This window comes from Labrus mixtus, chromosome 21 (assembly GCF_963584025.1).
Source record: "Labrus mixtus chromosome 21, fLabMix1.1, whole genome shotgun sequence".
NCBI classification, from domain to species: Eukaryota; Metazoa; Chordata; class Actinopteri; order Labriformes; family Labridae; genus Labrus; species Labrus mixtus.
This window is the reverse complement of record NC_083632.1, coordinates 20,114,208-20,138,910: the sequence shown is the minus strand read 5'-3', so window position 1 is coordinate 20,138,910 and position 24,703 is coordinate 20,114,208. Positions and strand designations below refer to the sequence as shown.

The following is a 24,703-nucleotide window of genomic DNA, read 5'->3' as shown; positions in this document are numbered from 1 at the left end:
CCCTTCAGTTAAGAATAATTCTGTGTGTGGGTGCAGATGGCCCAGAGGTTAGGTTGTGCCACATGCACAGAGGCTATAGACCTCCAAACTGGCGGCCCGGGTTTCAGTCCGGCCAGTGGCTCTTTCCCGCATGTCATCCCCCACTCTCTCTCTCTCGCTCTCTCTATAAAAATAAAGGCAGAAGGCCCAAAAATAAATGTTAAAATGCTTTAATACAGTGATTCTCAACTTATGGTACGCGTATATTGTATTTATATCAAATGTGTTTTCCCCTCTAAATTAATCTAGTTTTTGCAACAAACAACTTTAATCTGCTCAGTTTATGCTCGCCCGTGCACAGACATAAACAACAACAGGAGTACGCCTCACGTTTTGAAAAGTTCAACTCGATATTCTGTTATATTTCAGTACTGAAACAACAGCAAGCAGCTGTAGGCCTACATTAACAGATATTCTGTTATTTATTGGAGTTCAGCACACAATCGGCAGCAAGCAGCTGTTCATTTAAATTTTTAAAACGGAGCCAGGAGAAGCTTCAGTTTTGATGCATGTACGGACAGTCGCTCACCCTCTCTCTCTCTCTCTCTCGCTCTCTCTTTCTCTCTTGCTCTGAAGCTGATGTGAGTCTGCTCTCTTTTGCTGTCTTAACACTCCGCAGGAGTCGAGAGGGATTTTCTTTGGGCAGTTTTGCTATGTTGAAAGCAGAGACTTATAATACAGAGGCTCTGGTTGCACAGAGCCTGCGGAGCGTGCGCCTGCACTCTCTTGCGCGCTCTCTCTCTCCCCCGCTCCCTCTCGAATTAAATTAAATAAGAACAGGTCGGAAATATACTTGGGCCCAGGTATCGTGTTTGTGTGGGAAACACTGGAGACTAAATATTCTCAAACAGGTTGTTGGTATAAAGTTTTCATTTTTATTGTGCTGTACTTTTTTTTGGATTTGGGCAAACGTCAAAGTTGTGTTAGTTTAAGTGCCAGTTCTAGCACTAGCCCTTTGTAGTCCTATAGTGTGGCTGCCAACAGTCAATAATAAATAATATTATTTTTATGAATATATTTGCCTCTTGCGTGAAATGTGTGTAGAAATAGGCCTACAGTGTATTTTAACATCTACCATAATGGTGGTACGCAGTGGTACGCAGTCTAAAAAGTTTGAGAACCACCGCTTTAATACATTTCAAAATAATAATTTTATCTGCACATCCATTGTTCCAAAAATTCTTCCACACAGACAGAAATGCAAAATCTGTTACAAAAGCTTCAAAATGCATGCAGTGCCAGTAGTTAATGTCTACGACAAGAACAAGAACAATTTCAGCTTTTTTCCATCTGATATTACAACCATGATTTAGAGCTCATTTGAAATTATACCCCAATTCCCAAACAAAAACAAAGAATCACCGTGTCAATGATATGTCCATGTTTGATGCTAATTACATAAAAAACACAGCATTGCACAAATGTCTAAAAGTTGGGATTTTATAGTAATACAGTTTTCTCCAAAATTTAAAGAGTGGCTTCTGATCGATCCTCTGAAAACGCTGTCATTTCTAATTTTTTGCTTTTTAAAAAGTTCACCTTTCAGACGACATCCATGATAACAGCATACAGATCGGCCAATCAGAAGAAAATGTTTGTTTTTAACAATCCACTAGAGTAACTTCCAGAATACAAGCTGCACCAGTATATTAGACAAAGTCTTTTTTGGGGAAACTGTCTTCCTATGCTCAGCAAAGTCCACAACATGCAGTTTTCTGTGCATCTTTTTTCTTGTACCATCTTTTCTTTTGCCATGTGGAGTTTGCAATCTTGCAAACTGCCGATATGGGAGTTGAGTTGTCAGCCGATGAGGTACCACTGATAGTTGAGGAGAAGGACGTACAGCACGAGACCGATTCATCCTGGTCATGCTGCTCACCTCCACTGGTTTCTTGTTCTCTTTAATTGGAGTCTTTTCACTCAAACCAGCACTCCACAAGGTTTATTAACTTAACAGTTTACCACTGTTTTCTTTAAATGTATAATCATGACCTAATGAGGGAGAAAAGCTCATAAGAAGCTCTGTAACCCAGCACGTTTTGTGTAGCAGAACCACAGACTCTAAATATTAATGGAATATTAATGGAAAACTGAGTGACGTCGCCCATCTGTTCCTGCAGGGGGCTCCGGAGGCTCATCGGCAGCAGCCGCCATGTTGGAAATCCTGTCTCGACCTAACGACAGGCAGAAAGCTGGAGCTGAGGCGGGTTTTCAGTCTGCTGTCAAACCGTTACATCGCCCCCAACTGTCAATATTAACCAGCTACACGCCTAACTATGGATAACATGTATAGTTCATGAAATCAAAACAGCCGTGTTGTAAAAAAAAATCGCCCTCTGTATGGAGCACACCCATGAGGACAATAACTAATCAGAACTATTTTGTTTTGTTGTCCCAGTCTGTTAATTATGCTGAATTTTTTTTTTTTTTTAGCTGTGTTGTGTGTATGGGACTTCCAGTGTTCCTGATGCCAGCCTCAAGTGGACACTCTGCAAACTGCAGGATTTTACACATCTGCATTGGATTCATTTTTCAAGACCGGAGAGTGCAGTGAGTGAGCAGAACAAACACTTACAATACACAAAGAATGAGGACAAATGCAGTGGTGGATGGTGAAGGCTGCACTGGTGTTCATGATGACGCATGTCCCAGCATTAATTACTGGTATATTGGTCGCACTGGTGTACAGGACGCAAAAAAAAAAGGTATGAGAAGTGCATCTTAGACACCAGACTTTATGGTTATTGAATGATCAAACCGTAAAAGTCAAACAGGGAAATCTATTCAAACGTCTCAGTTGATATGAAGGGTCAGATTTCTTTAAAATCTTTAATTCTCGACCTGATAAAAAACCTTTTTCCCCCTCAGTTCTACAGGCATCATGTTTCTCACCTGGCCAGCGCCTGGACCTTGGCCGTGTGTCTCTCCTCCAGCTCCGCCAGCTTCTTCTTCAGCTGATCGGTTTCCTGCCTCAGGCCTGCCGAGTGCTCCATCTCCCCATCCAGCAAGCTGCGGAGAGACCTGTCAAACACACACCGTCAAGTATAAGCGTCACATCTTTGTCCCGTGAATACACATCGTTAACAGTCTTAATCTTCTACATTCAGACCAACTAAAAGGAAGACACTCCGTTTTTTACATTTATCAATCAAAAAAATCTATTAGATAAACGTTCCTAAGCCTCTTTAATCGGCGTAATAAGAGAGTGAGTCACCCGCGTTCGGCTCGGAGATAAAACACTACATCAAAAACACATCTGTGATTGTGATCGCTCTTATTTGAAACGCCTCGCACAAATCATAGTTCATCATTAAGATCTGCATGCAGCTTGGCAGAAGACTCGCACTTATTTATGATTAATCACAGCGGCGTGCAGACACAACACTTTGTGTTTGTTTTTCTGTCATTAGATCCAAATTTGAGTTCACTAAGCTTTTCAGTGTGTGCGCCACAGTCCTTATTCGCAGCTGTTAAATGAGTGTAAATCACAGTCTCTGGTGGCTTATTGCTACAAACAAAAACACAAGTAAACAAGTTTCCTGCCCCCGAGTGAGCACAACAAAAAAAAAAAAAAACCCTCTCGTCTCAGGATGAGAAGAAAACAAGCCGACACGATTTAGAGGAAAAAGGTCATCTGATATCTTTTTTCAGTCTGTTCTTGTGCATCTGTTCTTGTGCATCTGTGTGTGTGTGTGTGTGTGTGTGTGTGTGTGTGTGTGTGTGTGTGTGTGTGTGTGTGCAGCAGATAAGGGGGATATATCTCAACGTACGTGTTTTGTTCCTCCAGCTCGTCTTTCCTGTTCATCATGGCCACGATGGCCTGACGCAGCTCCACTGCAGAGGACAGAGAGAGAGAGAGTCTCATTTCTGCACTTCATACAGAAAACACACAAAAGAAAATACACAACAAATATGAATAAACTAATAACCTCAAGTTCTGTGAAAGTAGAAATAACACAACCCAAACTTTCCAGATTAGAAAGCAGTATTGTTCTCCAGTTCTTAAGATGAACTGCCGTCATAAAATCTTCTTTTTTTTCCCCGCTGACAGAAGCCTTACAGAGCGCTATACATCCGACTCAGAGAGCCGACTAACAGTTTTATTGCTCCAGTAGAATAAACTCTTTAGTAGCTACGAAAAACATTTGGAAACAAAACAAACTCATCCCAGATAAATGCACCGTGAATAAAGAAGAGATTTAAAATAAAAAAATAAAAAACTCGGCTTGGAAATTGCAGCGTTCATCATTAACACGTCATGTGTGACAGTCGAGAACCCAACACAATACTGTGAAGAAAAAAAGAAGATGATAATAGTCGGCTCTAAACGTATTATCTGCAGCGGGTCGACTGAAGAGAGTTCTTGTATTCACATCATTCAGATTAGAAAGAAACGAAAAGCAGAGTTATCTTCCTTGTTTTTGCTCGTAAATGGCAAATGGACTTTACTAATCTTCTAACTACTCAAAGTGCTTTTACACCTCATGTCACACCTACACATACACACACTGTAGGCAGAGGATGCTTTGTAGTGAGACCATCAGAAGTAACTAATCCCATTCATACACATTCATACGCAGCCGATTAAACGGGAGCAAATCGGGGTTAAGTGTCTTGACCAAGGACACATCGGACATGCTGCTGCAGGAGCTGGGGATCGAACTCTCGACCTTCCAGTTGAGAGACGACCGACTCTACCAACTGAGCCACAGCCACCGCCCCCCGTATATGTTCTTCACTGATATATTCACCTTACACAAGGAGTCTCCTTTCAATGGAGGAGACGGGCAAAAAGTTGCACATTGTTCCTTTAAAGGAAGAATGTGCAACTTTTTCATCCAGCAGATGTCGCCCTTGAGCACCAGCATGAAACCAAAACAACTCGCGCTGCAATGTTGTGTTAGCATGCTAATGCTAACGATCTTTATTATGCTCGTATCTTCACACTGCATGTAAATTTACCTGAAATGAGCGTGATCTAGAAACACAGTTAAGCAGTGAGTACAGTATGTTATTCTTCTTTTCTCTAGTCCCTCAATTAAACAACTTTTATACACGAGGGGAGGAGTCAGCCGGCCGTCCCGGCGATGTAAACACGCTGTAGATCACAGACAGTGGGACTCGGGTGGTACACCCATTGTAGACAGTCATGATTCACAGAGTTATTTTCAGAGGATGTACTCGATTTCTGCTACATTTATAGGTAAAAAGTCACACATTCTTCTTTTACAGCAACAGTCAGTTGAAGTGCCCGAGTTGTAGTCTTCTCTGACGTTAATCTCCATCCTGATGTTACGGAGCGATTGGACCAGCTGTGTGATGGTACGGTGACTCATCTCCATAGTAACGTTTGGAGGTGAGCATGAAGGTTTCAAAGCCCCTAACTAGAACACTCCCGGAATATCCAAAAATAAAACAAGGAGTTAATCAACCCTGCACTTTGCATCCCAACATTTACACACACACAGATACACACCATGTGCACACAAACACAAGCAGAATCCACAACCTGTTTGTCAACTAATGTAGCCCAGAACACAAGTAGGTCTCCTCCAGCCCCGGGCTAAAAGCCTGGTTAGAGAAGGAGGAGGAGATGGAGGAGAAAGATGAGAGAGAGAATGTGGAGGAGGAGGAGGAGGAGGATGGAGAAAGGAGGAAGTGTATTATCTTCACATCAGGAAGCCAGAAATAAGTGTGACCTTTAGTCCGACCACGCGTTCACAGCGAGTGCCACAGACGAGCCATTAGGGACTTCAGTGGAGCCAGACGCCCTTCTGTCCTCCCAGTGGGACGTGGAAAAATTACAGCACAAGTGTGTGTGTCCGCCCAGAAATATATATATATGTGCTTGCAACTGTGTGCTCGTATGTGTAAGAGCAACCTTTGAGAAAGAAAAAAAAAACGTCAAGTGTGTGCATGTGTGTGCGTGACTGTGTGTGCATGTCACCCCTCCACCGGAAACTACAAGCTCTTAGTCCATTGTTCCAATAATAGATGCATTAGCAGAGAGCCAGGCCATGTAATTGAGGTGCCTTGTGAATTATAGACTCCATACTCTCCAATCAATGGTCGGCATGGTCCACACGCAGCCACATCCGACTGCAAATCACTGTTTCTTCACATAGACCTCAATCAAAGAAATCAGTCGGTTTTATTCTGAAGATGATTCATTACAACATTTTCCTTTATATAGAAGGTCATATTTCTCTCTCGTGTTTGTACTGATTATTTTGATAGTACCTGACTCGCTGAGAGTGTTCAGGTAACTGAGTGATTGTGCATCTCAGATATCATTTTTTAAAGAAAAGGAGTGGTCGAATTCAAACCATCAGACGCAGAAATATCCAGATTTTCTTTGACCCCTGTGTTAGTGAGGCCTAAAAAAAAGCACGCCGAGTTGAAAGTAGACATCGGTATCTCTGCTTTGGTCACGATGGATTTCTCCAAACGAGACAGCTGGATGAGAGAAGGAGAGGAGAGAAGCCCTTTGATACAGAGGGACTGACATCAGACTCCTGATGTTACAGTGATGTGACAGAGTTTCAGGCTAATTTGACTTCAAACTAAAACCTCTTCTTTGACTGAGGTCAGCTCTTATACATCCCTCAAAGCTCTCAAGGATCTCTGAACCTGGGAGACCATTTCCTCCTGCACTGATCCAGCGATTTTATGATCAGCAGCTCTCTCTGCGAACCCTTGGCCTCCTCTTACTGGAGGCTAATAGATTGGATGAAGGGCTCAATTGCAGAGCTTACAGGCAGTGCCACTCTCCTTTCCCCCCTCAATACACACACACACACACACACACACACACACACAACACACTCTCACACACTCACTTAAACCAGCAGGAGCAACTTCCAATGTGATTACCTGCAGGGGCAACTAGCCAAACATGTACCTGCTGTGAGTTGGTCCCACATACTAAAAAGTGCTCATCAAGTTGTTGTTGTTGTTGTTTTAAATCTGATTTTCAAAAAATCCAAATCCTAAATCGCAGAGCTGACTGAAATGGCAGGTGAACAATCACATGCATGAAATGGAGCAACAGGGCCACCTAGTGGATGGTTTGGTGTAATTGAAGAGAAATAAACAGAGTGTTGGCACAGGACTAAACTCATAGAATTTTGATCAAATTTAGCTGCAAAGGAAAACAATAAAGTTTGGAAAGTAGGATTTAGTTTACATCAGACGTCAGCTGGACATTTCAAGATGATATTTCAGGACTTCAACAGGATTCATTTACCATCAACAACTTTTTAGCAACACAAGCAGAGACTCAACTGTTTTTTAAATCCACAATAACCTTTTGTTACCGGTATTTGTTGCTGTCCAAATCTAATGTTAATAACTTTTATTTTTCACTGAAGAGACTGCATCAGGCCCTTCACTTAACAACTCCATTTCTGTGTGATGATGTCACCAGTTGCTGGGCAAATTAAAGCACCATAGCTGCAGTCCATGAGACTGACATCACATTGTGAAGCATCTTTGACTTGAACTTGTTGACATGAAGATGATCAGGCTTGAAGGTCACATATTGTGCAAAATCCACTTCACCATGTTTTTCGGTAATATATGTCCCCAGTCTGTCTATAAAAACTCTTATTATGAGAAACATCTCTGTCTTTTGTCTGCTCCACTTTTCAGAAAATGTGTCCTCAAACAGGCCGTTTGGAGATTTTCCCTTTGTGACATCACAAAGGGCAGTAACCCCTTCCCCAGGTGGGTGACACTCCCACAGCTAGGTGTTCGTTCTGCCCTCTGAGTCTGCCGTCTCACTGTAAACATCAGGGCATGGAGGGAGAAAGCCAATGCCACCCAAGCCCCACCGCTCACTTACTTTTAAAGCTACAGGCACAGAAACAGTCTGTTCTCAGCAGGTCTGAAACAGAGGAGATTAAAAGCATGCAAAACTACACCATCAGAATGGATTTTTGGCAAGAGACTTCACAGACATGTTTTGGGGCCCTCTGAGACTTATTTAGACTTGTTGAAAAGGAGGAGAATATGTGACCTTTAAAGATGAGTTTTTGACTTATTTTGAGGATTTGTAGCTCGCCGGTTTCTCTCAAGGATTAATTCATGAGACATGATCTCAGCTCTGCAAAGCTCAATGATGGAGGTGATGAATGCCTTAGATGAAACCAGTATCATTCTAGACATGTTAGTTTGGAAATTTCACCAAAGCTTCCCCTCATGAGTAAGAATTGAATTAGTTTTTGCAGTTCATCTTTTTTTGGTATGAGTCATGTTCTGTGGTAAAAACCGTTCAGCTGTGTTGATGCAGCCTTGCATGTGGTATCATCCACGATGATTCTTAACGTTAAACCTGTTTGAGAACAGGTTTAATGTCAATAAGAAGAGTGAGAGAGCGGGACAGATAGTGAGAAGCTTAGAGGTGGAAGAAGGAGAAAACACTCACCCACTGTCATGGACTCTGGCAGAGCAGATGTTGGCAGCGAATTGGAGAGTGGAGCAGGTGGACTGGACTCCATACTGAAACACACACAAAGACAGCAATCAGGAGTTTTGAATCTCCATCAGTTCTTCTACAATGTTATTTCTGTGAAGAGGGTTGAGAATGAGCAAAAGAAGAAGATTGAATAAAAATCTTTTCCTACATTGTTAATTATTTGCACATTATTCCTGCGTAATTCCGGCGATAGCTTACTTGAATGTTAGCATGGATCTGCTGCTCTCACAGTTCCCCAGCGGTCCTGTCGACTCGCGCTGAGCAGGAAATGCAGCCGTGTCTTCCACAGAGCTCACTGAAGGAGAGTGAGAGTGAAAGTGAAGACTAGCAGAAAAGAAAGTCCCTAGATTTCATCTGATAGACATTTGATCGTTCCACCAAAGCCTGAAGCAGCTGCTGTCAGCAGTACTAAACTTAAATGAGTGAGGAAATTGCAGTTAAGAGTGTTGACGGCCAAAGTACATAGTAGACATCAGTGAAACTCTTTATTCATAGAGTTATGTAGTGACATTAGATCTAAGCAACAGCACAGCAGAGGGAGTGATTTTGTCATTAATATCAGCACTTATGGAAGGCCGCCTTGTCCAATCAGATCACTCGATCAAAACTAACCGTTGTCGACAGAGAGTAATATAAAGTAGGCATCGGTGCAGGAGTGTGGTTACAAACTATTCAACTGCTCTTAGAACAGAATTTACAAGGAAGCGTTTTTATTAAGCGGGGCACACACTACAAGATAATCCCCCCAAAGTCAACAAAGGCCCAACTATCTTCCCAGATTCTCCTGTGGTGTTGGGTGTGCTAAGAGTGATTTTAACCTCCCTGATCTGCTCAAAAGACGAATCAGGGCCGCCCCGATTTGAAATCGTAAATATGAAATGTGTTCAATATTTATGATTAGAAATCCTGTAGTGTAGAAAGAACAGCGAGGACGGCCGAGCACGGACAATAGCCAATAAGGAAGCAAGCCGACTGAAGCAGGAAGCACAACAAAACATAACCATGGCAACGACAGCAAACGTGAAGCATAAAGTTAGATGGATGTCATAAATTCAGGACCAACTTTTTGATTTGTGTTTTTACGAGTCTGTAAAACATAAAACAATCCAACTGACAGCTAACAGTTAGCCACATTTAGCTTACTTACTTACTCTTAAATCGCGTTTGACCGAGTGAAATTACACGTTTTGACAGTGAGGTTGTTTGTGAATGAATCGGTTATTGTGTGGTGTGCTGAGTTGGTCGTCTACACACTTTAAGAACTGAACTGTTCATCGGCCGCGATCTGTCGTCATGTTTGGGCTCCCTCACATTTTCAAAATCTTTTAGCATGTTCCAGGCCTGTGCAGCATTCTGAGTGAAGTCTTCTGCTTTTTACTCTGATGTTTTCAGGACTGCGTACCTGGCTGATTGTCTGCAGGGTTCAAGGGAATGAGGATGTCTGAGCTGCTGTGGACCTTCATCACCTGTAGAGGACTCCATGTGGACACTGTGGGCAGGCTGCCGACCACCATTCTGAAACAAGAAGACAAGTGGAGACTGAGTGAAGTTCCTTTCACTAAGGTGAGGGGTTTGAACTCAGCAGTAAGCTTTGGGACGGACTCCACTCACTCCCAATGAAACAGGAACTTTATATAACCATGAATTTATGTCACTCAAATAATAAGTTGTCCACTTAAATAGCTTTACGCAGACTCATTTAAATCACCTCACAATGAGAAGAAAAAAAAAATTGGTGGCATTTCTTTTCCTAACATCTTTTCTTCTGATGTTTATAAAGTGATTCATTTTTGAAGTCCCTGTTAACCTAAAATACTTCACAGTCAGATTAAACACACGTACAGTTTCAAGACTAATGTAGTGTTAATTAGACTTTGATTATGATCTCAACTTTTAGACTTTTACATCTGTATGATGCTAATATTTGATTTCAATTCAAGGTTTGTGCAGGTGATAACATGGAATTTTTATGCATGGTGCGTCTCCAGTGTCTAACAATAAGAGGTGTTAAACCTGCTCAGTGAGCCAGAATCAGTGCAGACTCACTGTTGGAGGGTTTAATAATAATCACTCTCCCTCCACCCTCAGGTTTCGAACGACACTAAAATGTGGCGGACGCTCCACGTGAGCAAGCAAACAGAGTGGAAGTGTGAAGGGAGCGGGTGGTGGTTTGAGAGAGGCTCTGAGAGTTTTAATGTGGCTCCACCTCGGTCAATCGCAAACATTTGACATCAAACCTCGATTGTCTATCACAGAGACATCATAAAAAAATCAGATTTTATGGACACAATCTCTGCTCCCATAATGCTTTTATGAATGGAAACAGAAAGCTTTTTATAATCATGGATTCAGTGCAGAAGCTGTTTAATAAGATGGACGGGAAAAACATCCCTGTGGAAGTGAAGCCAAAAGATTTAGAGCTCCCCTGTCGACTGGCTACAGTATCATGAACCCCGCCTCCTCCATATAAAGTGAATATACAGGTCAAACATAGTTTTCTCAAACCCCGTTTCTGAGTAGCTAGCTGTAACGTTATGACTGACGGCTCTTAGATATGCAGACCCTGCAGGGCTGAGTGCACCTGATTAGAGAAAAGAAAGATGACAGGAAACGCAACGAAAAGTAGCAATAGAGTGATCAGACTTTCCATAACCGAGAGTGTTTGCTCTTAACTGACACAATCATCGATTCGGCTGTAGACTCTGCCAACCTGATGCAGCTTTGCCTTTTTATCGGTAAATTCAACGCATTCTTCGGTTAGCTGAAGAGATGTGACGACGAAGGGGTCATTTTAGCGTTTTTTATGTACAATTAAAGGAAATAGGGCTGAATTCTATTTTCATATGATTGAATGATTCAATGTTCTATGTTTTTGTCTGATTTGTTTAAACAACAGGTACTGTTAAACATATAAGATAAGATAAGATATACTTTATTCATCCCAGCAGGGAAATGTAGGTGTTCCAGCAGCCAGCATACATACAAACACACAACACAACACAACACATATATACAAACAAACACACAACACAACACATATATACATACATATCCCACCCATACAAAACACATGAGCCCACAATACATAGCCAGGATAAAAAAAGTGGTATGGATGGTCCATGTGCATAAGTAGCTGTTACTCATAGATAACAGTACAAAATACTAGCTCTGCCAGTGCATAGTATGATAAATAAATAAAGAATTATTATAAAAAAGCAGTGTATCAGCAGTTAGCCACTGGTGTTTGAAGTCTCATATGCACAAACTAGGATTCTAGGATTATTTTAATCCTGATGTAAAAAACACAAACATCATTATTTCCCAGAAAGTACTGGAGTCACAAAGAGATTTTTTTTATTTCTAAGATTTTCTAAAAAAAAAAAAAATTCATGCACCAGAGCTAAAAGAAAAAACTCTCAGAAAGTTTCACTGAATCTAAAAAGTAGACAATCATGTGTGCGAGTTGTGGCTGCTTCTTCTTTTACCTCTGCCTTATTTTTTTCTTTCCCTCCTACAACCCTGTGGGGAGCTGTGCCTCAAGCTTTCAAATCTCTGCTCCTTCTTGTGTTATGAATAAATGTTATTAGCAGAGTAATACACTTTCAATTTTGATTGGAAAGTGGACCTAATATTTATGGCCCATCTTTCCTGATCCAGATTTTAAAATGGAAATGTTTGGGCGTCTATAGCCTAGCGGTTATGGCCTAGCGGTTATGTTGCGTGCCCCATGCAAAGAGGCTATAGTCCTTGTTGTGGTGGCTGTGGGTTCAAATCCGACCTCGGGAATTTTCTGCAAGTCATCCCCCACTCTCTCCTCCAAACATTTCTCTATTTCTTTATTGTCATATACAATAAAGGCTAAAATGGTCCAAAATACTCTATTTAAAATGTGAATGTTTCCTCCTGCATGCTGTGTGTGTATTTGTTTTTCAACTAACAAACACTTTCATTTTGCAGAGGGAAGCTCTCTTGGTACTAATCACCTGCAGCAGCCCATGATTTGACAAGTCAACAAATAAAACAGAAATATGAGCGCTTCTTAATGAAAGCAGTCATTTTTAATGATTTTTTTTTCACATGCATTTAGCAAATAATGTCCTTGTGTATTGTACCCTAAGCCCACAATATCTGTCAGAGCGATATGAAGCGTGAGAGTTATTTGTTTTATTATCTGAATTTGAACTCGAGCATTGTGACTCACTGATTAGAGCTCATCCTCTCCTCCTCCTCCTCCTCCTGCGGTTGTGCTTTAGGTTTGTACATCTCCTCCTCTTCCTCCTCCTCATCATTGTCTATACTCCTACTGTCGGGCAGAGAGGTTGCAGTGTGGGGAGGAGCGTGGCAGGGATGAGGGGACCCCACCCAGCTGACAATGCCAGGCTCGTCCAGGCCGTTCTGAGCCGGCGACTCGGAGAAGTCGGGCTCCAGAGGGTCTACCCCTTCCTCCACGCTGCTCTGAGCGGGAGCGGTGTGACTCTTCCTCATCGCGGCAGTCTTCTGGGAGTCCTCCTCCCCCTCCTCCTCATCCTCCGCCCCGCCGTCCAGGTCGTCATCAAAGGATATGATGTTGGTGATTTTCTTTTTCCTCCGGCGCTCTTTCCTCAGCCCGGAGTCTGGGGTTTGAAAAGATGAAAAGGAATCACAAAAAAACTCAAACCCAAACTTGTGAAACAAAGTGAAACTGAAATATATGAAGGACTTGCCTAGAATGGTTCCTGGTACTGTTTCTGTTGACATCACTATCTAAAGGTTTTACCAATTAGGCCTGTAAAATAGCATTTCTTATAGAATATGCTTCAACTTCTCTCTGGTTCTCTTGTTTTCCTGGCTGTGCATCAGAGGGTCCTCTCACAGCGAACCAACTAAACGCAGCTTAAAGTTTCATTAAAACTGTAACTGAAAATTCACATAAGAACAGGTTCTTCTTTGCATCTGTTATGTTTGATGTACTGAAACTATTCCCCATCAAGGCTTCTGTCTTTGGGCAGCTAATAAATTGTTTGCAGGATTGGCGGATTGTCTTTCAAATTGGATGATATCATATATAAATATCAAACATTTAGAAGTGTTTGAGAGGCATTTTGAACACTTGAATCGGTATTGAGAAGCTGGACAATGCAATATCAAAACATTGTGTTTGCATTCCCCGTATGTTAGCTCCAGAGGAATTAAATACACCTTAAAACACTAAAAAAGAGGGAGGGGCGCCGGTAGCCTAGAGGTTAGTGTGTGTGTCCCATGTACAGAGGCTTAAGTCCTCGAGAGCGTGCAGCCTGGGTTCAAATCCGACCTGTGGCTCCTTTCCAACATGCTGTACCCCACTCTTTCTCCCTGGTATCCAACTATAATCACTGTCCTATCTCTAATTTTTGGGCTTTTTCTGCCTTTATAAAAAAAAAAAACACCCAGTCGTAGATGATGCCGATGAAATTCTTTCAAACAAGGTTTACATTTTATTCTTTGGAAAACTCCTAGTTTAGTGTATTCCCTAAAAAGGCTCAAACAACCCACGCTCAAGAGGCCTGCAGTCTTAAATTGAAACAACACAAAGCAAACAACTTCTTTTAATTTGTTGCATGGCTATTGTGTTACACCGCTTATCATTTTGATCACCCCATCTGTTGCATTACTTAAAAGTCGATGTTTCATACCAGCAGAGGTGCTGCGGGGCACAACGGGCAGAGGGTCTGAGGCCCCCTCCACTCTGGGACTGAAGCCCGGCACCACTGCTGTGGCCGTGCTGATCTCCCTCAGCAGGCTGCTGACGCCCTGAGTCGACTCTTTCCAGAGGCTGCCGATGCCCTGCGTCGACTCCTTCAGGAGGTGGGACACCGAGGAGCCCCCTCCTCGCGTCACCCCGCCGTTCAGGTCGCTGTTGTCGATGTTGATGGCAAACAGGATAGAGTTCAGACCTAAGAGTAAAAGCAAAAATGTCCTCTATTACAGATCAGTGTGAAACTTCCATAAAGTGCTTTGTAGGCTTTTCTTGGTTCACGCAGCAAAACGAGGCGATGTGAGATGAACTCCGGCTTTCTGCTTGTGCATAATAAAAAACGAGACGCCTCTGGCATCAGATCAGTGGTTTGTGTTCTTAATATTTTACAGTTTTGCTCATCAATACTTCAACAGTGAAAGCACAGCATTAACACATACACCCACCCAATCCAGTTAGGGTAAATAACTCAAGTGCAAAGTCAGCTGATAATTTGCTTTAACAGCAGCTTTGTTAGTGTGAGGCTTGTTTAAAGTTCAATAACAGTGAAAATGAGGCTGGTGTGAGATTTATACATTTATTAAAATGAAGACACAACATTGCTGTTTTTCAGATCATTAGCACTGCTCAGACAGAATAAAACATAGACTGGCATCAGGGTAGTGTTGTAGAAAATAGGTCATAAACACAGGGGTGTCGTCTCTGTTTATTTGTCATTCATCAAAATCAGAGGATCAGCAATTTGTTTAATAATGGTTCATGGTTCTTTTTACTAGGAGGAGTACTGATGTATGCTTTGTGTTTTTGTCTATCTGCGCTGTTCAGTTCTTTGGATCAACTGTGTTGTGTGTAAAGTGCAATATAAATAAAGTTGAGCTGTACATTTCAGGTGCTGTGTTTCAGGGTTTAAAGAGGACATATTATCCCCCTTTTCTCACCTTTTCAAACAGTCCCCCTGTGGTCCAAATGAAACATCTGTGCTGTGCTTTGGTCAAAATATAACATGAATCAAGCACCAGAGGAGGTTAGTGACCCTGTATAAACCAGCTCTCTCAGAACGCTCCGTTTTGGTGTGTGTGTCTCTTTAAATGCAATGACTCCCCCTGAGTTTTCCCAGTAGACATCATTCATTTGCTAGCGAGAATAAAAATGGCGGAGCTGTGCAAATGTTTTGCTCTAGGCTTGAGGCGGAGCCCATGGGTGGAGATATCAGGGGAGGGAAGGGTATGACCAGGATTCAACTTGTGACATCACAAGTTAAGCAAATTTGAAACGGAGCATTTTTCTCTGTATTGTAAGACTTATGTAGACCACAAACAAAGGACTGGATGGGTTTAATTCACATTTTGTGGGTCAGTTGACACTCAGGTTACCCAAATATATGTTCAAAAACACTGTGAAAGTAGATTCTTCATAATATGTCCCCTTAAAACCTGTGATGGAGAAAGCAGATTGTCCAAATGTAGATCTACGTTGTTGTATGTTACAGATTTCATTCACCGTGCTTCTTGCTACTGTCCCCTCTTTACTACCAATTATCTTTGCCTGTGTTTTAGCATAGCTAAAGTCGCACCCACCTGTCAATCAGCTACGCGCCTAACTATGGATAACACGTATCGTTCATCAAATCAAAACAAAGCCGTTTAAAAAAAAAAGATTATCCCTGTACAATGTGTGCCCATGATGACAATAACTAATCAGACCTTTTTGTTTTTTTGCACCAGGCTGTAAACATGTTAATTTATGCTGTTAAAACTGTCTTTTTAGGCTGTTGTGTGTATGGGACTTCTGTTGTTCCTGGAGCCAGTCTCAAGTGGACACTTGACAAACTTCAGGATTTTGTACTTCCACATTGGCTTCATTTTCCAAGGCCGGAGGTTGCAGCTTGGTGTCGACTTATCTCACAGTAGCATAAAAAACTAATGTTCAACATGTTGCTAATGTGGCTAACGTTTAAGCCGAAGCATTAGCCCCTTGCGTTACGATACAAACTCACCTGCTGCCATTGTGGGGAGCATACTAGCCCTCTCTTCGTCCAGAATAAATGCCCAGTCTTCATAGTAAGTTCTAAAAAGGAGGAAAAAAAGGCAACTTAACATTTCTAATCACAGTGAACCTGAGGAAACACCAGCTGTACAGGTAACTTTCTGGAGCTTTTTGGGGGGTGTTGGCATAACTAGCAGCAAAAAAAGAAACATTTGCATGAAAATTGAAAGGACAAAAGTTATGGTGATTTCCTCAATAACAAGTCATTAATGAAATTCACACAAACATATGAACACTGTACTAACCCGAGGCGCGGGCGGTCAGCCAGCAGTGTGTGCAGGTAGCGCTCCAGTGAGTGCTCATTGAGGGCGCAGCGCAGCCAGGCTCGACCTCTGCCCAGCTCAGAGGAGATCTGACGAAGGGAGTAGAAGCGCTGCAGCTCGTGGCGGTTCAGATGCTCTTTTACATAGAACCAGAAAGTCAACTCTGGTGGAGGGGCGTCATAAAGAGAGAGGGAAGAAAAAAATGGGGAGACAAAATAGTGACAGAGGAGAGTTTGGGAGGTGTAGAGAGAGATGAATGGACAGGAAGAAGAAATGTTTGAGGGCAGAAAAAGGAGAGTTGGAGAGGATTGGGGAAAAAAAAGGAAGGGGGAGGACAAAAAGTTCTTGAGTTAATCATTGGTTCAGAAGATCAGTGAAGTAGTTTCAAAACCACTTCTGAAACTCTTAGTCAGCAGATCTTCTCTCATTAACAAATCTCCACACCTCCTCCCACCACCTGTCACCGCTGCATATTTAACACTCACATATTTTCATATTCTAAAACACATGGATAACAGTTTATGTGTGGCTCTGTTTTAACGTTAGGTTTCCTGAGGTAAGGTTAGTCTCTTTCTTTTTTTTTTGTTGCTTGTGATTAGCATATAACCTCAGAACAATGTGTTAAAAAATAATGGCTGCTATTTCTGGTTTTGTCAGAGGGCTTGGCTTCATTAGGGAGTCCCTTCTCCATGAGTTCAGCCACAGTCCTTTCTTCTTATTGTCTGTGGCCTAGAGGGAAATGTCAGATATTCTAATGGTTATGTCATGGTGGCCATGACAGAAGAAGTGCATTTCTTCTTCTTTCGATTTAATAGCCATGAGGTTCTTAAATATGACATAGTAGAAACAATTTGTTCTGATGTGAAATTAATCTCTCTTAGCCAACAGAATGGTCTTTTTAAAGTCAGATCACTACAAATAAAAATGAGTCTTAAAGGTTTTTAGACTGCTCATATGCTAAAAGGAAACCAGCAGTGTAAAAGAGGCGCTTGTTCCCCGTGGTATTTCTTTTTATGTGTGGAAAAATCTGAATTTTCAGCTACTTTCAAAAGCCAATACATTTAATTATCTACGCCTCCTTACCATATGTTCACTTCATTTAGCATTAGCTAAATGGCTAGATATTAAAGGCAGGTTTGGTAATTTTCTCCAGATACCCTTTTTAAGATTTTGGTTGAAATTGTCTTTAGGTGATGACAGACATTAATAATGTATGTAATTTGAAAAAGAAACGAAGAAAATCTGTCATCTGTAGCAGTTGTAAGAATGTAAAAACTGTGACCAATGTCTGCCATGAGGTACCAATTTAAAGAACCAATCATCATGCCTTCCTGGCTCTCTGCTCATTCTCTACCACATGCATGCACGAGGTGGTCTTGACCGGCTTTGATTTAAAATCCGGAGTCCACCCAGTTTGAGACCAACACAAGACGGAGTAAAAATGCTTTTGATTTCGAGTACTACAACAATGGTATTTTGTACTGCATATTGGCTGAATTTTCAAAACTTCACTGCAACTTTATATGAACGATATATCATTTCATGGGTTAATGAAGCAAAAGTTGTTTTTTACAGCTGCACCAGGACATCAATTGTAAACATTCTTGATTTCCCCATCCTTCCACAAGCCACAGACTGCTGAGCTTCTTAGCTTGTATATCAAGTAAACGTCTGTGGGTCTGATTATTGTTTGAGCACACAACAAGCATGAGACAGAGAGACTGAGGTGTGTATACAGACAGGTGAGGAGAACAGTAAGTGAAACAGGGAAGCACAGACCTCCCCGTACATGCCTTTTTAAAGAGTAAGCCCTTTTTGTGGTCTGACAACAACACGTACCATACGGCATGTTTAGTATCATACCTGCTTCAGTCTTGCTGCTGAAGCCTGCAGCCTGCTTCAGAGCGGCGGCGGTGAGGGCCAGGCCTCGGCTCTTCCTCAGACCATGCTGCAGCACCGCTTCAAACTGAGCACACAGACAGATCACCCTGCAGAAACAAAGACACATGGCTGTGTTTAACTACTGAGTTATCATTCACAGGTCTGTGTGACTAGTACATTTACAGTGCCACGAGAATGAAAATGTTCTTTTGATGCTGCTTGAAATTACAGGAGTAGTGTTGAATTTTGTTTTGTTATGATTTTAAACTAGGAGAATATAATTTAGATATAAAAATGTATTTGCATGTACCGAGTATGACTGTTCAGTGAGTCATAGAATAATTGATATGCCATGGGCGCACTCACTAAGTAATCTGCAACCCCTCCCAGGCATGCTTGACCCCCTAAGTCCAGTTCCTTTGACTAGTGTGAGTGTTTCATTCTGCGGCCAGCCAAAGGTAGATTTCCTTTGCCCTGGCACAGTTGGAACAGGTGTACTTAAGCATGGTAAATTCAGGAGTGTTTAGAGGCTGTATCTAACAAAACGACTCAACAAGCCACAAAAAGTCAGGAAAGTTGCAGTCGTGTTTCTGTGTTATTCTCTGCTGTTATACCAGAGGAAATTCAACGTGCTACAGCCGCTATTATATAGTCTCTGGCCGCTATTTCACAGCTACCGGAAATGTGAAGGTGGAGGGGGGAGGCTTTAGCATGCTTTAGCATGGTACCAGACAACTGGGCCCAGTTGAAAGCGCCCTAAGAGATCCTTAGTCCTTATGTGTGTATCTGATGTGTACCACATTTGTCCTTTTTAGAACCGATCTCAGTTGACATGTTAATGATAAGTCTGATATGCACGCTATAGTAAGCCATGGAGTTCCACAAGGTCAGAAACAAAAGTAACTTTGAACAAAGCAAAGTTATAACTCAGTTATAACTAAAGACTTTTGTGCTAACAGGTGGCTTGTCTTACCTGCTGTCTGAGTCTGTGGCGATCTCTTTTCTCCCTCCAAAGCGAATTTGGCACTGGGAAGAAACAACAGGAAAGGTAAAGAAGTCAAACGCTACAGGAGCCACAGATTACGCAAAGTAATTCTTTAGTAAAGAATACTGGTGATGCAGTTTGTTGGATATTTTGCTTTATACGAGACGTCCAGCAGCCTATTTTAAAGCTGGAAAGTTTAGAGTGATATTCATAAAAAGCAGAGTTGGGCAAACGTTCGTTCATCTTCAATTATCTGCCTTAATTTTTTTTAAATAATTTTTAACATGGACGTTCATTTTAAATGAAACTTTTAACTTCTAGTATATTTGGTTTCCATTAACGCCCAAACCTTCTCTTACATGGAAAGATTGATCAACGACAACCTGAGCAAGGGCATTTCACCTCCTGTACTTTAGAGAGCTTATCTAATAATGAGCCCAAATTCCCGTCTCTGCCTCAGGTGCTTTCATTTTGAAATGCTTTTATTGTGAAATGCTCTCAGACCGGCCGCTAGAGTGAAGACAACAACGACATATTTCAAAAGGGGTCTATTTTGTCAATACAGACACGTGTGTAAATTTGAGTTTTTTAAGTCATCATGACCTCTTAAGAACTGAATCTATTGACATTTTTTAAAAGCTGATGTTTACGTTGTTTTTTTTCATAACACGGTTTAACTTACTGTTAATTTTTGACCTCTGACAAAGAAACCAAAGGATAAAGCATCAACGTCAAATGCAGGGTTGGTAATTTTCGAAAACTAGCCTGATTTTGAATGTAGCATTCCCTCAGTGCTCCATCTCTTTTAATGAGCATGCATAATTTGAGCTTGGTTGTAAAGTCTTAGTTTTAGTATTTTTGCAAGATTGGAAACTTGTTCAAATGCAAAAATTCAAATACAAATCTTGAACAACCACTAAGAATATGTGTCAGCTTGTGTCAAAGATGAAAGACATTTTCTCTGTGCTTTTATTTGAGTTCGTTTTGTGAACAAAACAGTTTCTGTTTCTTATCGCCCATTTAAAAAGCCAAGATTTCATTTTCATTTCAGTCGACTAACAATGTTTTGTAACGATCCATTTGTTGTTGACAGTTATAACATTGTTTTGCAGAGATGCACACACCATGAAAAGCTTCCAGATGAAAACTTAGACAATAGGAAACCAGTCCAGACTAGTCCTGATACTGGACACAGTTCCCACTTTCTCTTTCACTCTATGCATACAAATCAAACCACGAAGAAATCGACCATTTTCTTTGCTCAAGTGCAAGTTTTACTCTGTGATTCTTTAACACCATTTTTAAAAAGAGAATATAAAAAAACTAAAAGGTATTCACACACGGCGAACGTTGGCCAGAGTTATGTAATGTTCTTGTTGAATGATTGATGCAAACACTGCACACATGTTTAACACACGGCTTTGAATGTGTACCTTTCTTATTTTTTCTGTAAAATGTTTCACACATGAACAAAACTCCTGAACATTGGGACACCAGTAGCTCAGTGGTTAGTATGTGCTTACAACCCATGTAGAGAGGCAGTACTCAAGGCAGACGGCCTGGGGCTCTTTTCCTACATGTCATTCCCCACTCTCTCTCTCCCTCCCTGATTTCTGACTCTATCCACTGTCCTGTCTCTCAAATAAAGGCACAAAAAAAGCCCAGAAATAAACCTTTAAAAAAAATACCATGTGAGAATGTCTGAGCAGCATGTGTGAACGCAAACAACAAACATTTTTCCTGAAATGAAAATCTTTTTCCCCAGACATTCAACGTTCAAGGTTGACAATTAAATTCACAGAAATTCATTCATATCAATACAAATATGCCCTTTCACAAATACCAAAATATCATCATGACGTTCTCTTTTCAACATTGCATGACAACAAAAGGTGAAAGTTTGGAGTGTTTAAGCCCTACGCCTTTTATGAAATGAAGTCTGAATCTGATGTGGACGTTCTCTGCCACATTAAGAACATGTATAGTGCCGGTGACTGACCTGTTTGACTGCATCCAGTAGCCTCTCCAGGAGGTGCTGTCTCTTGGTATCACTCTGCTGAGTGCCTGCTGACACAGACAAACAAAAGGAAGATACACTCCATCAATTCGAGGAGGCAATATGAAAGTGAGTGGATCACAGATTAAATGTACCAGTAAGTGCTTATTCTTGTATCAATTATGCATGACATGGGGTAGAAGGAAATGGACTGCTTAAGAAAGGGATGGGCGATGATGTCAGCATAAATACACGGCTTACGTTTGTTTAAAATCGAGACATCTTTTTCTTTTATTAGTGCAACTTGACAAAACTCACCTGAATGTGTCCTGCATGCACACAAGGACTCTGCCTTTAATATTTACAAATTGCACTCAATGCCCCTCGAGCTGGTGCACCTTTCTTTTTGTAAATGTCCCGGCTATAATTACGTTTGTTATGCTGCTACGTAGAAGATAAAACGATGTGTGGATCAATGGATTAAATGTCGAAAAATAACTATAATCTGAGAAACTTTTGATAATGTTGTCAAAGTTACTCTTTAACCAAGAGCTTCTCCACAGCCTGCATTAGACTTGGATTCACTTGGATTGGATAGCAATGTATCCCTTAATTTCGCTTGGATAAAAAAAAAAGTGTGCATAAAGTTTACAGACGTCCTTTTCAGCTTAAATATAAATATAGAAAACAATATATAGTCAAGACGACACTAACCGAGACCAGAGTGATCTGAGACTGAGACTAAACAAAGACATTGAGGGATCTATACCCAGACAAGGCCAAGACCATAAATATCACTGAGAAATCATCCTCTTGTGTGCAGGGGGGCGTGTCACTCACTTTGACTGTAACACCGGGAAGGTTGAGGCCGTAACTGTAAAAACGACCGTAAAATCCAGAGTCCGCCCAGTCTGAGGCCGAGATGAGATCTAGACCTTCAAAAAGTGGTCTTGGGGGGCGCTGGTGGAGCAGTGGTTAGGGCGCGCGCCCCATGTATGGAGGCTGTGGTCTCAAGCGGGCGGCCCGGGTTCGAGTCCAGCCTGTGGCTCCTTTCCCGTATGTCATTCCCCACTCTCTCTCTCCCTGATTTCCAACTCTATCCACTGTCCTATCTCTCAATTAAAGGCACAATTTTTTTTTTTTAAAAGTGGTCTTGAGACTGATTTCGAGTACTTACAACACTATAGTATAAACACTATAGTATATAGACACCAGGACTGCTGTTTACTTCCTGTGTATGTTCTCTCCATTCATGTATTCTGTTTCTGTGTTTATCGGTATGCGAACACTTTCCTGATCCTAGGTTTGTTATCCCTTTCGTTTTACTATAAACAGACTTTTTCATGATTATTGACGATTGTATTGTCTCATTGAATGATTGATTATCAAAGAGTACTCAAATTAACAATGAAAATACTGCTTAGCTTGTACCTTAGTTTTGCAATAATCACAATAATCTAATTGCAATTATTGTCTTTATTCAAACAGTTTAGATTTTACAGACTATCAAGGCACAGCAAGCTAGTTTATTATTCAAGTTTCTTCTTCCAGTATTTATCAAACTCTTTATGAATCTTAATGAGCAGTTTTCCCATTCTGTCAAAGTCACACTTCCAGCATGTCATTAGCACACTTCAATGACCTCAAGGCTACTTACAGCATTATGTTTACCTGTTACTTTAAGACAAAACTACCAGGTGTTGTAAAGTTTGTCCCAGTGAACCTTTGAGCCTGAACCGAACAGTGTGTATTCAGACATCAGACAGACTCCCATAACGAGCATTCATAGATGTCAAGAGTGAAAGAAAGGACATTGAAATAGTGTTACATTGATTTTATCTAACTGAGGAAAGATGTTTTCCTTCTACTTGTTAATCCATCAAGCTTTGGTTGAGCAGAAAGACTATGTACTGGATGTAAACACTGGGGAAGAATGGCTGCAGAGTCAGCAGGAATCTCTAACTCACTGTGTGAACTCAGGAGCAGCTAACAAGTGACTGAGTCCACTCTTTCATGCATGATTTGACATGTTGTGCTTTTATGGAAGAGGAACAAGCAAAAGGTAATTGACGACTTTACTCACCGTTCATCCTGACAGCAAAACTTCGTTAGCATTGACACCCAAGCTCAACAGTTCACCACAGATATGATTCCTCTTTTTTTTTTCCTGTAGCTTTGAAGAGCAGAGGCTAGCTGTGCACCGGGGCCATGCTGCCTCTGAAGCCGAGCTGGACCCACCCAACCGCGGCGTGTGGACTGATGCTCACACGGTGAACAGAGAGGCCTGCCGGGAAGCCGCTGGGGCTGTCAGTCTACCACAGACTGGCATGTAAGTCCTGAACAAAGCCCGACGGGCAGTAAAACTGAACCAAACACGAGTCCGAGTGTAAATGAAGAGCCATGAAGTCACTCGTCTGAAACGTTGTGGAGCATTAAGGGAAGCAATGCTTTCAGTTTGGTGCCTGTAGAAGGGAAACGGGAAACGGAGTACTAACTGAGCCGTGTTACGGTCACATGACAAAACACACAGTGGTCATATGACAGGAAAGGCATAGTGGGACTTGTAGTTCTTGTAAAGGTGATGCGGAAATGCAAAAGTAGTTCTCTTTCAACATTCGTTTCGATATCTCACTATGGGACACGCCCCTGTCCCCAGAAGCAATATTACATTACGTGACGTCTGTATCTGTATCATTTAAATGAGGGGTGTCCAAAGTGCGGCCCTTGAGGGGATTTTTTGCGGCCCGTGACTTCAAATGAAGAATCAGAAGATTTTGGCCCGAGGCCTTGATTAAGATTGACACATTATCTTATTTTTATTTTTCATGTTAACAAGGGCTGAACAATATTCCTAAAATAGAAAATGTTCAGTAACATGTATGTTGTTTTTTTTTTTTTTAAATCTACAGCTTTTACTATGTTCCACATTTTTTTGTAAACTATGAAAAAAAACGTATGCGAAGTTTTTGCAAACAAGCAGACTGTTGTTTAACCATTTAAAGACCTGAGCTAAATGCAGAAAGCTTTTCCAAAAAAATGAACCACGTTACAGGCTTGAGTCTGAGAAAAAAAACAAATAAAGTATAACGATAAGATATCAAAATATTTCCTTTTATTAAAGAGTTTATTTAGCGAGCCTTTTGATTCTGATCTACAAAGCCTTACTCTTTTCTCAACTATATTCTAAAAAACAAAACCTGTGGCCCGCGAGCGATTCTAACACGACAATTTTGGCCCGCAAGAAAAAAAGTTTGGACACCACTGATTTAAATGTTCCTCTGAGTACAGTTTGTGTATTGAGTTA

The 24,703-nt window shown here is 41.3% G+C and overlaps 1 protein-coding gene across 2 annotated transcripts in view; it reads right to left on the bottom strand.

The window, feature by feature from the left end:
• The window catches only part of snx29 (sorting nexin 29), a 175,518-nt gene extending 151,592 nt beyond the window's left edge, over positions 1-23,926 (bottom strand). The window contains exons 1-13 of one of the 2 annotated variants that reach the window (XM_061028823.1): positions 23,483-23,926; positions 21,403-21,470; positions 19,392-19,444; positions 18,401-18,525; positions 16,520-16,700; positions 16,225-16,295; positions 14,167-14,427; positions 12,717-13,128; positions 9,918-10,030; positions 8,714-8,810; positions 8,465-8,538; positions 3,810-3,873; positions 2,932-3,060 (exon numbers count right to left, since the gene is read on the bottom strand). In XM_061028823.1, the coding sequence (XP_060884806.1) occupies positions 2,932-3,060; positions 3,810-3,873; positions 8,465-8,538; positions 8,714-8,810; positions 9,918-10,030; positions 12,717-13,128; positions 14,167-14,427; positions 16,225-16,295; positions 16,520-16,700; positions 18,401-18,525; positions 19,392-19,444; positions 21,403-21,470; positions 23,483-23,489 (1,655 nt within the window). In that variant the 5' untranslated portion in view covers positions 23,490-23,926. The remainder of the gene's footprint in view (positions 1-2,931; positions 3,061-3,809; positions 3,874-8,464; positions 8,539-8,713; positions 8,811-9,917; positions 10,031-12,716; positions 13,129-14,166; positions 14,428-16,224; positions 16,296-16,519; positions 16,701-18,400; positions 18,526-19,391; positions 19,445-21,402; positions 21,471-23,482) is intronic. The other variant, XM_061028825.1, reaches the window with a different exon arrangement.
• Positions 23,927-24,703: the final 777 nt, after the last annotated feature.